Genomic DNA, 13283 nt, shown 5'->3' on the forward strand with positions numbered 1-13283 from the left:
TCTTGGTGGGCGGGCGGGCCCCACCGGCTCAGCGGCAGAAGAGCAGCCGACCCCCGCTGCCATTTTAAGTGGGCGGGCCACCCGATGGGAAGCGCTATGCGCTTCCTGTGCCCGGGGAGGTCCTCAGCTGTCAAAGTGCGCTCTTTCGTGCATGTGCGCGAAAGAGCGCACATCTCCCTGAGACTAAGTGCTGTCTCAGGGAGATCATTGAAACTTTTTTAAACATCAAGAATACACAAATAAAAAATTTATTAGCATGTCGCCCTCATGTGACGATGTCACACAAGATGGGACATGTTAACAAAAAGGACATAAAGTTTATTAAACATTTTTAAAACAGACAGGAAACCTCATCCCGCCTGTGGATGAGGTTTCATGTTTTTTCTATTCCCCGCTGGTGCTCCTGGCCTGCCCGCCAGCCTTACGGTTGGATGGGCAGGGCATTTAATGAGCTTAATTATCCTGTCAATGGCCTCAATTGGCCATTGACAGGTCGGCGGGCGAACAGCTGATTTCGCTGTCCGCCCGCTTTCCTCAATATTTAAATGGACCGGGATGACGTCGGGGGTTCCTCCTGATGTCATCCCGCGTCATTTTCGCATCGGCGAGCGGGCCCCGCCCCCAATTCGCCAACAGAAAAATTCTGGCCATAATTGCCTGACAGCAAATGCAACGAAGGTTCACCAAACTGATTTCCTGGGACGAGGGGATTGTCCTATGAGGAGAAATTGACTAAGATAGAATTCACTAAAATTTAGAAGAATGAGGAGTAATCTCATTGAAACATAAAATTTTTTAAGAGGCTTCACGTGATATATGCTGGGAGGATGTTTCTCCTGGCTGAGGGGTCTAAACTAGCGGTCGTAGTCTCTGAATAAGGAATCAGCCATTTAGGTTTGAGATGAGCAGCAATTTCTTCACTCAAATTATTGTGAACTTTTGGAATTTTCTACCCTAGAGGGCTGTGAGTTTTCAGTCGTTGAGTATATTCAAAGCAGAGATCGAGAGATTTTGTTCACTAAGGGAATCAAGGGATTTGGTACTGCAGGAAGGAGAGATGGTTTTATTGAATGGTGCAGCAGACTTGAGACACCTACTCTTGAACCTATTCCCTTATGTACTCTATAAAAGACAGACCTGTAACCAAGTATAGACAGGGAAGCTTGGTGTACCAACATTAACAGTATCTCCACTGCCATACGTAACAGAAATAATTTAAGAAGAAACTGGATAAACACAGAAGAGAAAGGAATAGAAGGATATGCTGATTGGGCTTAGATGAAGTAGGGTGTGAGGTGACCCATGTGGAACATAAACCAAAACACAAGATGATCAGCCATGATCTTATTGAATGGCGGTGCAGGCTCAAAGGGCCAAATGGTCTACTTATGTTCTTATAAACACTGGGATGGACCAGTTGGGTCAAATGACCTGTTTATGTGCAGATATGATGAGATTCGATTAAAGTGTGGATCCAGTATGCAGCCATATATTATATTTGTCCCAAATGAAAACAGATGCTAAATGATTTGGCAACCTGACACCCATTTCAGCATTTCTCAAATAGGTTGCATTTTCACATGCAACCATACCAACGGTGCTGCTGAAGGCAAGTTTCAGCAGCAAAGCTATTTTAGAAGTTAAACTAATGCAAAACAAATTTATCAAAAACCTAATTAATGTGAGGGATGCAAATTAATGCCAAAAATGCAATGAACAAGGAGGTTAATCAGCTCCTGGCATGGCAACACGCAATAAGAAAGACAGGTTAAAGGCCAGAGCATCACTTATCCTTCAAAGGAACATAGGACTTGGGAGCAAGAGAAAGCCATTTAGCCCTTTGAACCTGCTCCTCCATTCGATAAGATCATGGCCGATCTGGTTGTGGTCTCAGCTCCATTTTTCTGTCTGCCTCCCCATAACTCTTGATTCCCTTGCCTAACAAAAATCTAACTCAGCCTTGAATAAATTCAATGGCCCAGCCTCTATGACTTTCTGGTGAAGAGAATTCCACAAGACTAACTAACAAATAGCACAACTTCACACTCAATTACAAGTAATGCTAACTCTGTGGGAGGGAGAGGGCACAGTCATAACAATGAAAAGACCTGAGGCTAATATGAGGAAAAACTCTGATAAATTCCTCCCTGGTTCTCTATAGCAATCACAGACATTATGGATACCCATGACCTACTGCTAGAAATACCTAAGCTCCCTCATCCCGCACCGTCCCCCTGCCAACCCCCACCCCAATATTTGTCCCAACAGCTACAGGAACAAAGAGCTATACAAAAACACCCATCAAGCAAATGTGCCAAATGTTACACACTTCATACAGAATCGTAGAATGGTTTCAAGACAGGAGGAGGCCATTTGGCCCGTTGTGTCAGTGCCAGCTCTCTGCAAGAGCAATTCAGCTAGTCGCACCCCCTACCCGCATCTTCTCCGTTGCCCTGCAAATGTTTTCCCTTCGTGTACTTATCCAAATCGCTTTTGAAAGGCAATTATTGAATCTTCCTCCACAATACTCTCACATAGTGCACTCCAGATTGTAGCCACTTACTACATAAGAAAGTTCTTCCTCACGTCGCCTTTGATTCTTTTGCCAATCACCTTAAATCTGTATCCTCTAGTTCTCAACCTTTCTGCCAATGGGAACAGCTTTTCTCTATCTATTCTGTCCAGACCCTTCATGGTTTTGAACACTTCTATCAAATATTCTCACAACCTTCTTAGCTCTAGGAACAGAAAAATAGGAGTAGGAGCAGGAGTAAGCCACTCACCCCATGAGTCTGCTCCGCTATTCAACTAGATTCACTAAGATGTGGGCATCGCTGGATAGGCCAGTATTTATTGCCCTTGTTCAGAGGGCATTTTAAGAGTCAACCACTTTGCTGTGGGTCTGGGGTCACATGTAAAAGGACATTAGTGTACCAGATGGGTTTTTATGACAATCAGCAATGGTTTCGTGGTCATCATCAGGCTTTTAATTCAAGATTTTTACTGAATTCAAATTTCACCATCTGCCATGGTGGGATTCGAACCCGGGTCCCCAGAGCATTACCCTGGGTCTCTGGAATCCTAGTCCAGTGACAATACCATTATGCCACCGCTTCCCCACTGATCATGGCTGATCTTCTATCTCAGTACCATTTTCCCCACGCTATCCCCATAAGATTCACCATAGGAACAGGGGGACCATTACCCTCAACTCAGCCCAGCCTGATTGCCATCCAGCAGCCTGCTGGTTTCAGGAAACACCTAAGGAGAAAAGCCCCAGCTTCTCCAATCTATTCATGTAACTGAAGTCCCTCATCCCTGGAATCACTTGCTTAAATCTTTTCTGCACCCTCTCAAATGCCTTCATATACTTCCTAAAGTGTGGTGCTCAGAATTGAACATAATACTCCAGTTGAGGCCAAAGCAGTGTTTTATAAAGGTTCACCATAAGACCATAAGACATAGGAGCAGAAATTAGGCCATTCGGCCCATCGAGTCTGCTCCGCCATTCAATCATGGCTGATAAGTTTCTTAACCCCATTCTCCTGCCTTCTCCCCGTAACCTTTGATCCCCTTACCAATCAAGAACCTATCTATCTCGGTCTTAAATACACTCAATGACCTGGCCTCCACAGCCTTCTGTGGCAATGAATTCCATAGATTCACCACTCTCTGGCTAAAGAAGTTTCTCCTCATCTCTGTTCTAAAAGGTCTTCCCTTTACTCTGAGGCTGTGCCCTCGGGTCTTAGTCTCTCCTACTAATGGAAACATCTTCCCCACGTCCACTCTATCCAGGCCTTTCAGTATTCTGTAAGTTTCAATCAGATCCCCCCTCATCCTTCTAAACGCCATTGAGTATAGACCCAGAGTCCTCAAACGTTCCTCATATATTAAGCCTTTCATTCCTGGGATCATTCTCGTGAACCTCCTCTGGACCCTCTCCAGGGCCAGCATATCCTTCCTGAGATACAGGGCCCAAAATTGCTCACAATATTCTAAATGTGGTCTGACCAGAGCCTTATAAAGCCTCAGCAGCACATCCCTGCTTCCCATATGCCTTATTAACCACTTTCTCAACCTTACCTGCCACATTTAGTGACCTGAGTACATATACACACAGGTCTCTATGTTCCTACACCTCTTTTAGAATTGTACATTTCGGCTTATATCGCCTCTCCCTGTTCCTCCCAGCAAAATGTATCACTTCACACATTGTTACATTAAATTGTATCTGCCCATTTCACCAGCTTGTCTTGTCCAAGTTTTGTGTCACCTTCCAATTTTGAAATTGTACCCCGTATAGCCAAGTTGACATCATTAATATTGATCAGGAAAGGTAATGGGCCTAGTATGGGCTGCTGAGGAACACTTTCCTCTAGTCCAAAAACAACCTTTCACCAGTCCTCTCTGCCCCTTCAACTTTGCAGAGAAGTCTATTATGTGGCACTTTTACTTCATTTCATCCCACTCTCCAAAAGCACCTTCTGCTGAAAGTGGATCCATCGCCTTCCTGAAATTTATGACGTCCTTTACTTACATGCATTTTAAAGGGTTAGATGGCGATTAAAAAGAGTAATGGAAAAGAAAAACAGTAAAATACTGGAAATACAGATCAAATCAATCAGCACCTATAAAGGGAAAAGACAGATTTACACTTCGAACATGAAGACCTGAATGTAGAGTCCACACCCAAAATGTTAATCTGTCTTTCCTCTTGACTGGCCTGTTGTATATTTCCAGCAATGTCCGTTTCTAATACAGACAGGTGGCATATAGTTTGTTCCCTTAGCAATGATTCCATGTACAGATCAATCCTGCTATTCCAAATAAGCTGAAGGAAGTTCAGATATTGATTTATTGTGAATAAATTCACTCTAAATTACAAAACATATCAGCTTTACACTCAGTTTGTTTTTCTGAAACTACAATTATTTTGTACCATCCTATACAGTTTAATGGTCTTTTCAACAGTTCACCGAGTAAGAACTTTTTAAGTACTTGCTTCCATGTGCCAACTCATCACATTGCTCATAAACATCACAACTCACTTCACTTACACGGTACTCTGAAGTGCTGGTCGCTGTTGTTAAGGCAGGAAACTAGACAGCCATTTTTGCACATAACAATTACATGGAAACAGCAACAAGCTGAACTCCAGATAATGTTTTTTGTGGGATGTTGAATTTGTGCGTTATGCATTATGAGTATTTTCTTTATTCGTTCATGGGATGTGGGCGTCGCTGGCTAGGCATTTATTGCCCATCCATGATTGTTCAGAGGGCAATTGCAGTTCTGGCCAGACCAGGTAAGGGCAGCAGATTTCCTTCCCAGGATGACAATTGACAATGGTTTCATGATCATTTATATTCAATTCAAATTCCACCATCTGCCATGGTGGGATTTGAACCTGGCTCCCCAGAGCATTATCCAGGGTCTCTGAATTATCAGTCCAGTGACAATACTACTATGCCACCACCTCCTCTGCATGTTATGTCTTTCAGTAATTCTTGTTTGGCAGAATTCCCAAGAGAAGCACCCTGGCCTAATAGCATAATCTGGTTGACATCCTGTACCCAATGCAAAACTGGACAGCAAAAGCTTACGGTAGTAAGCAAAAATCTGGTGATTTCAGCAAGAAAAAGACTGAGGACCAGCAAGGGACAAATAGCAAGGAGTTGTTCTGAGGAGTACAATACTCTTGGCTTTTCAAAGTCATTAACAAACTGCTCTGATGTTGCTTGTCCAGCTCTTTGCTTTCCAACCCTGTGACACACTGCAAACTGCCCATCATTCGGCATATAACAGGAAACAAGAAGAGGCATAGCCTGAAGACAGATGAGTTCCTTGGACAGTGCATCACAAAACTGTACTTCTCCCACAGGATTTACACACCACAAAACAGTGAAGGAAGAAAATAGTCAGAAAAAGGAGGAATAACATAGCTGAAAGCATCTCAGCACTGGACAAAACATGCCACACGTGATCATCAGTCAAACTTCACCCGACGTGAAAACAAAAGGCTTTCATGCTCAGAACAGAATCACTTTCACTCTTGACACTCAACGATGCTCATTCACAATTTGCAGTGTCCCCTACCAAAGTGGTCCATTCGGATAAACATGGTTTATCTAGCGCTCCCAGTGTCTCACTAGAAGTCTTTTGGCTACGATTAACAAGTGGTTCCTCAGAGCTCTGAAGAGAAAAAACATATTGAAAAGATTATCTAAAATGGCCTGCAAATTGTCTGGAATTGTCTGTCATGCATTGCTGAATTGGAACAGCAAGTGTCCACGCTCTTATTACAACTTCAAAGTGCAACACAGTGTTAACTTGTGCCAAATGCTTATATTGGTAGTCAAATGCAGCATTATCCACACTCTGAAATTACAGGGTAGCAGTGAAGATTGTTTCAGGTCACATTAGTCCGTTCACTGAATTGAAAAGGTATTTTTTTTAACAATACTCTTCTTTAAAAAGCCTAATTTTGGCAGCTTAGATGCAATTTGAATCGATTGCATTGCTAAGTAAGCTTTCTTGAGCACTCTGTGAATATATCAGCTGGCTTCACAACGCAAAAACAGCAGGCAATACACAAACAGAAGCAGCTCTTAAAGGGTGGCAGCATTTAGCCAAAACATGACAGAGCCATAACAGATTACAGAGAACAAGGGAATGCTTCTGATTTTTAAGCTATTGGGTCAATGTTTCATAGATTTTTAGAATAGGTCCACAAGGGAATAAAAGGGGGGAATCGTTAAGATTTCTGTCCACCTTTACCTATATTTTACTGTATTTGACTTACTACCAAACTATTTCTGCCAATGTCTGTACTAATAAAAATATTTTCTGCAATGATAGCACTGTTTCTGTAATGTCTTCCAAATCACACGAGTGTTTGAGAGGTCTCAGACAGAAAATTGAAAGCAATTGCAATACTTGGATCAATTATTCCACTGATAAGGTCATAGCTTCACAGCTTGATTGCTCCAACACTGGCAGCTGTCTTCAACTGCCTGGTCCTAAACTCTGGAATTTCATCCCTAAATCTCTCCTCCTCTCTACCTCTCTCTCCTTCATCAAGACGCTCTTTAAAACCTATAGCTTTGACCAAGCTATTGTTCACTTTTTGTGGCTCGGTGTCAAATATTGTTTGAGAATCACACCTCTGAAGTGCCCTTGTATTAAAGGTGCTATATAAATGCAAGTTGCTGTTATTGCTTGAAACTTAGTATGGAAACACGAGAGAGAGAGAAAGAGAGAGCACATGACACCCAGCGCCCATTGATTCTGACAGCAAAGCCACTTGCTCAGTTATTCCACATCTCAGTTGAGTCATGGTGCAGCAGAGGAAGAAAGTCCCCTTCCCGCACAAATTAAGGGAGCTTTTGCAGGAAGCTCAGAACTCTCTACTCATAATAATCTTAAGCGAGTTTCCTGGATTCAGGATCTGAAAGATCAAAGCTAAAAAAACACAAAAGCAAAGTCCATTTCAGCATTTCATTAATGTATTTCTCGATATATCCAGCTGCACTGGGACACACACATACAAATTTACACATCCAACATGGAAATATCGCCACACTGGCAGTAATTATCATTTACAGTTTTAGTTGCTTAATGAGCACAGTGATTAGTGAACAATGTATGCTTTTCTTTGAACAAAAACTTTGCAGTATCAATCTAACAGGTCTTTTGTTGAGAAGTCACAAGGGATTCCTGAATTTATCACACTGATTCTATTTACATCTGCAAGACAGTTATTAGATGGGTGTTTTGATACCAGTATAATGTTGTGGGCACCCATTTATAGGCAGAGTTTGCCCTAAAGGAACTTGAAGCTTAAAATGCATCAAAACGTTACAGCTACATGTTAGTTTGCAAAATACTCCCCCAACCCAGCCTACAGATTATGTTATCACTACCACACGTCTACTTCACAAAGCACAACACCTGTTCTCATTTCACCACAAACACGCCATTCAGGGGCCACTTTTCCCACTAACACACCATCCAAGGACAACCCTTTCCTCTTCTCACCAAACACACCATCCAGGAAACAGCCTGAAAGCTGTCTCAGCCTTGGCTCAGTGGTAGCATCCTTGCCCCCGAATCAGACATTTATGGCTTCGAGCCCCAACCAGAAACCTGTAGATGTATTTGACATTTCACTGGAGTACTGAGGGAGTGCTGCAGTGTTGGAGGTGCTACCTTTCAAACAAAATGTTAGAAACGGCCCTCAGCTACTCTCTTGGGTGAATGTAAAATCCCCACAGCACTGTGAAAGAAGAACAGGGGAGGTCTCTGGATGTCCCAGTCAATGCTTGTTCCTTGACCAGCATCACCAGAACACATCAACTGGTCAATGCCTCACTGTTGTTTGTGGGAGCTTGTGCAAAACTCTGTTGTTGTGTGTTTCCCTACAATTCCAATCGTGACTACTTCAAGAATCTTCATTAACTGTAAAGCAGTTCATGATGTTCAGAGGCTGTGAAAAGCGCTATGTAAATCCACGCCTTGTTTTCTTTTTCTCCTTCTTCCTTCTACTAATCTTTATACAGGTCTCCACAAATCACTGTTCTGCCCCGCTGTGAATTATATCACAGGAAGGCTCACAGCACAGGAACGTAGGAAGCAGGAGCAGGAATAGGCCATTTGGCCCCTCGAGCCTGCTCCGCCATTCAATACAATCACGGCTGATCTTCTACCTCAAAGTCATTTTCCCCATATTAACCCCATATCCCTTGATGTCTTTATTGATAATAAAAATAATAATAATAATTAGGAACTTAATGATTCACCAGAGGAACAGGGCTAACATTAGCCCCAACACACTCACCCTGATTGCCATCCAGCAGCCTGCTGGTTTCAGGAAACGCCATCACACTCAGACACGCCAGCAGAGAGAGAAATGGCAAAATTGGCACTGTGTGGACCAGGAAACGTAGAGGTAACACCCCTGCTCCAGGTCCTAATGAGAAACAGCAGCCACAAACCTGAACTTTTGCTGATTAATCGCACATTCTCAAGCCATCCCCACAGATCACGAGCAGAGTTCCTTCAAACCTCCTGCAACTCTAGCATTGCTCATTCAGGCCTGGCTTAGCTGCAGCAATAGAATAATCAATAGACTACTACAGCATGCCACACACATCCTAATTTATGCAACATAAACATAAATCAAGCCTCCCGCTTATCCAAAGCCTGACTCACTCACCCTGTCACACAACTGTCTCCTCGGTCAATTCTTCTGCATCAACACAAGCAGAACCTTCAAAACTATGCAGGAGGTGCTGTGCATCCACTCTTATTATTAATTTGTTTCAGAGGAGGCTGCTGCTCCTCAGAGAGGGGGACAGAGCATGCCTGAATCAGTACGTAACTCAAAATAAAAATCCAAACTGTGATGATCTTAATTCAAACCGGATCAGATTGCATATGTTATCTGTTCTAGTTTCCAACATCACATTAAGGCCAAAAATGAGAACCCACTCAATGTACAAGAAAATCCTCCGTATAAGCAAAGAGTTGCTTACTCCCCAATGAAATCAAGCATTACTCAAGTGTTCAAAGTCCATTATGACAACAAGCAATGGGATTATCGCAGGCAGAAAAGTACGTGCTGTGCTACACATCACTCCCCGTGCACCAACTGCCAGATATCACAGACACAACACACATATACAGGCCCAGGTTACCTGACACTCTCCCCTTTAATCAGATTCGGCAGTGCAGCTAATCGTTCACCGACTACTGCCAGCAGAGACAAAATGAAATACTGAGGACCTGAAGTCAACGCAAAAAATGCCACCAAGGTGGGTTAATGGGGCCCTGACGAAGGGGCCCTTCTCAAGCATTAATCTATCTGTCTAGCTCCTGGCACTGAAACATGCACAAAATAAAATCTTCCCCCATTTCTGTTATGTATCCATGCAATATAAACACAAGCTCTTGTGTTGTTGGTGAGATGATGTGGTTGATTAACTTGCAGGTTCTTCCTTCTTTAAAAGTATCTGTTAACAAATCCCTTCCACCTTGATGACTGAACAAGCCGCCCTCTGTCATCATATAGCAGAGTTCAGCACAAAACTGGCCAACAAACCAATCAACAGCAAAACTGTTGCTGTGCAACTACACTGGGTAAACAAGGTCATTGATCACAACTACTGTGCTTAGAGCTGATAACAAAAGCAAGCAAGCAATCGGATTATCTTTGTACCAGCACACAATGTGCAACACTATATGTTAGTCAACTGCAGAGCACATAGGAGCACTGGCAGCTTGAGGAAAAACAGCCCAACAAACTCACACATACAAGAATAGACACACACACATGCACAGGCACAGAGACACACACACACAGAAACACTCACACAGAGACATAAACATACACACTGTCTTTCAGTTCAGGCCCTTGAGAAACAGTGACAAATTAATCAGTCAGGTCATTTTGCCCGAACCAAAATAAAAATGATCCATAAATAGAAACACTGAGAAATTACAACATGGAAACAGGCCTTTCGGTCCAACCATTCCATGTCAACATTCACCCTCCAACACATAACTACATTCACTTGCCCTGCTTGCATAGCATTTCTGTACACTTTCCTTCATCCACTTCTCTAGTCTAATCTCGTATATTGTCATAGTTCCTGCCTGAGCAACTAACAGCCTCACAACTCTGGAGAAGTTTACAATCTCTTCTATTTAATCTTGTATCTATGCTCCCCTCATTATAATGGCAAAAGACAATGTTTGGCATAGCTCATTAGGAAATCGTAAGTTTCTCAACCGAAAATACAAGCTGGCAAAAGGATGACGTATCTGCCTCAATTCCCACTGTTAGATACTCATCGGTTAAAGGCACATTAGCCCACTCAAGGGCATTGTGTGTACATGCACAAGCTCTAGTTATCTACCCCTTACACACTTATACCACAGAGGAGACCCAGAATTCTGGCTGACTTGCTGTTTCCAGACATAGATGGATAGAACCTGCCAACATCCAGCCAGTTCTAACAAGCTGCCAGCATTAGGACAGCAGAGTAGGATCTGAGACAATCGAGTTTTTAAAAACATTCTTCCCACCATTCGTCATGTTAAGTTATTAAAGTTTTTGGACACAGGTTTGTGTACTAGCTTCAAGAGCTGGTCTCTCAGCTCCTGTCCATTGCACAACAGCAGATCAAAGAATGGTAGGGGCGGGACAAGGAGTCAACATCTTCCTTTAACTGGCTAACCTGCAAAAAATATCAACGTCTTCATAATAAATATTAGAATTTGAGGTCAGCCAGGGTGCATAAGGAACAGCTTCAGGCTACTGTGACATAACCAGGACTGGGACAGGGAGACAAGCCTGCCTGTTGCTTCTGATTCACTGGTGCACGGCTGACCCAGCTCCCTATCTCAGCACTGGAGAGGCGGAAAGAGGCTTTCTTGGAATATTAAAGACTTACAAAAATAAGGCCATCACATCACGTAATGCAAAACATGAAACATGCAGCTGCTGCTTCTAGCTAGATATTAGTCCAAAACAAGAAGTGGTGTTGTGGTTATGTTACTGTACTTGTAATCTAGAGGCTTGAATTAGTTAGCCAGAGAATCTGAGTTCAAATCCCACCCTGGCAACTTGATAATTTGAAGTTAGTTCCAAAAATATGGAAATAAAAAGCTGGGGTCAGTAAAGTAATCATGAAGTTGTCAGATTGTCATAAAAACCCAACTCATTTATTAATGTCCTTTAGGGAAGGAATCTGCCATCCTTACCTTGTCTGAGACTGTATGTGACTCCAGTCCCACACAAACATGGTTGGCACTTAGCTGCCTTCTGATGTGGCCTAGCGAGCCACTCAGCTATCAAGACAATGAGAGACAGGCAATTCAGGCTGACATTGCCAGTGATACCCAAAAATAATGACAACAGGCATGGTTTATATTACTCCTTCCTGCTGAAGGAGAGGTCATCCCCTCATCCTCCTCAACTGCTGCTGCACAATAATTTCCTTTCCCGTGTGTACGTGACGATAATGTTATGTGAAACTAATCATTTTGAATTGAATTCAGCATTTTTGGTCTCTCAAGAAAACAAGGGATATGGAAGGGGGTGACAGGAAAGTGGAGTTGAAGCCAAAGATAAGCCACGATCATACTGAATGACAGCAGACTCAACAGGCAATAAGGTCTCCTCCTGCTCCTATTTCTTACGTTCTTATGTTAGGAGCAAATCAGATGCAGAATTTAGACCTGTCATCCATCTCCAATTGAACAATTCCTATCGTTTAGCCAGACGCTTCCTTGTTCTAAGTCTCAGCTGAACCATTTGAACAGATGCAGCAGGCAATCACTGGTTAACCCTCTGAGACCCTAAGGGGGGTCTGGCATCAAAATAAAATGGATACGGATCAAGGATAGTGACTGTTTTAGTACTTTCAATAAGTGCTCAGTTTATGCATGTAGCATTCGGACTTAAACACATCCACCACCAAGAATTTACGGCTCATCTCTTCTGCACAGGTTACATGACAATCAGCTGTACGAGACACGCATCCAAGAGATTATCTTCCCCAGAATGAGAAGCACGAATCATTTCACACCTACTATATAAAAACCCATCTTGTAATTTTTCTTTAAGAGTATCAGTACCCTTAAGTGGTAAAAATGCAGATATTATCTCCCCATTCCTCCACCAAAAATTGCGATTATACAATTAACCCCTACTATCAGAGATTTTTACAGCACTGAAACAGGTCATTCAGCCCAGCAGGTCTGTCTGCAGCTTATGCTCATGAACCTCCTTGCATTTTACTTCATCTCACATTCTTGGCGTATTCTTTAGTTCTGTTCTCCCTCATGTCCTTATCTAGCTTCCCCTTTGATGTAGCAGGCCAGAATATGATCACATTCCTACATGGGCCCTAAAGAATTAAGATTTCAGAGTGACACACTGTAGAACGGTGAAACATGTGAAATGATTTACAGCTGCAATGCTGCACAGCTAGTAAACTGAAATACCGGGATACTGTAATAGGATAGGCATTCTGGCTGAGGTTTGTTTGTAACTTGCTATCCTAGTGCTAAAGCATCAACCCCAATTGGAAATTGCTCCTTTGTGCTCACATTGTCGCTCACATTTTCAGTGAGTCGTAGTTTATTGAGCAGTGACCGTGACACAGCAACGTTCAGCACAGTTCAAGCGAATCAATGCAACAGTTCCCCGCCATGACCCGAATTGCACTCATTTCCTCCTCCTGTTAAGATCCTATGTTGACACAACCCCTCCATGACTA

General features: G+C 42.8%; 1 protein-coding gene across 4 annotated transcripts in view; it reads right to left on the minus strand.

Annotated features, from left to right (window-relative positions):
- hipk3a (homeodomain interacting protein kinase 3a) overlaps positions 1-13283 on the minus strand; it is a 240478-nt gene that overhangs the window by 222199 nt on the left and 4996 nt on the right. For 2 of the 4 annotated variants that reach the window (XM_078549405.1, XM_078549402.1), the window contains exon 2: positions 6097-6192. The exons of 1 other annotated variant lie outside the window; for it this stretch is intronic. In XM_078549405.1, the coding sequence (XP_078405531.1) occupies positions 6097-6121 (25 nt within the window). In that variant the 5' untranslated portion in view covers positions 6122-6192. Of the gene's footprint in view, positions 1-2783; positions 2805-6096; positions 6193-13283 lie in introns of those variants that run through there. One more of the 4 variants, XM_078549404.1, reaches the window with a different exon arrangement.

The sequence above is a fragment of the Cetorhinus maximus genome, chromosome 9 (assembly GCF_964194155.1).
Source record: "Cetorhinus maximus chromosome 9, sCetMax3.hap1.1, whole genome shotgun sequence".
In the NCBI taxonomy this organism is placed as follows: domain Eukaryota; kingdom Metazoa; phylum Chordata; class Chondrichthyes; order Lamniformes; family Cetorhinidae; genus Cetorhinus; species Cetorhinus maximus.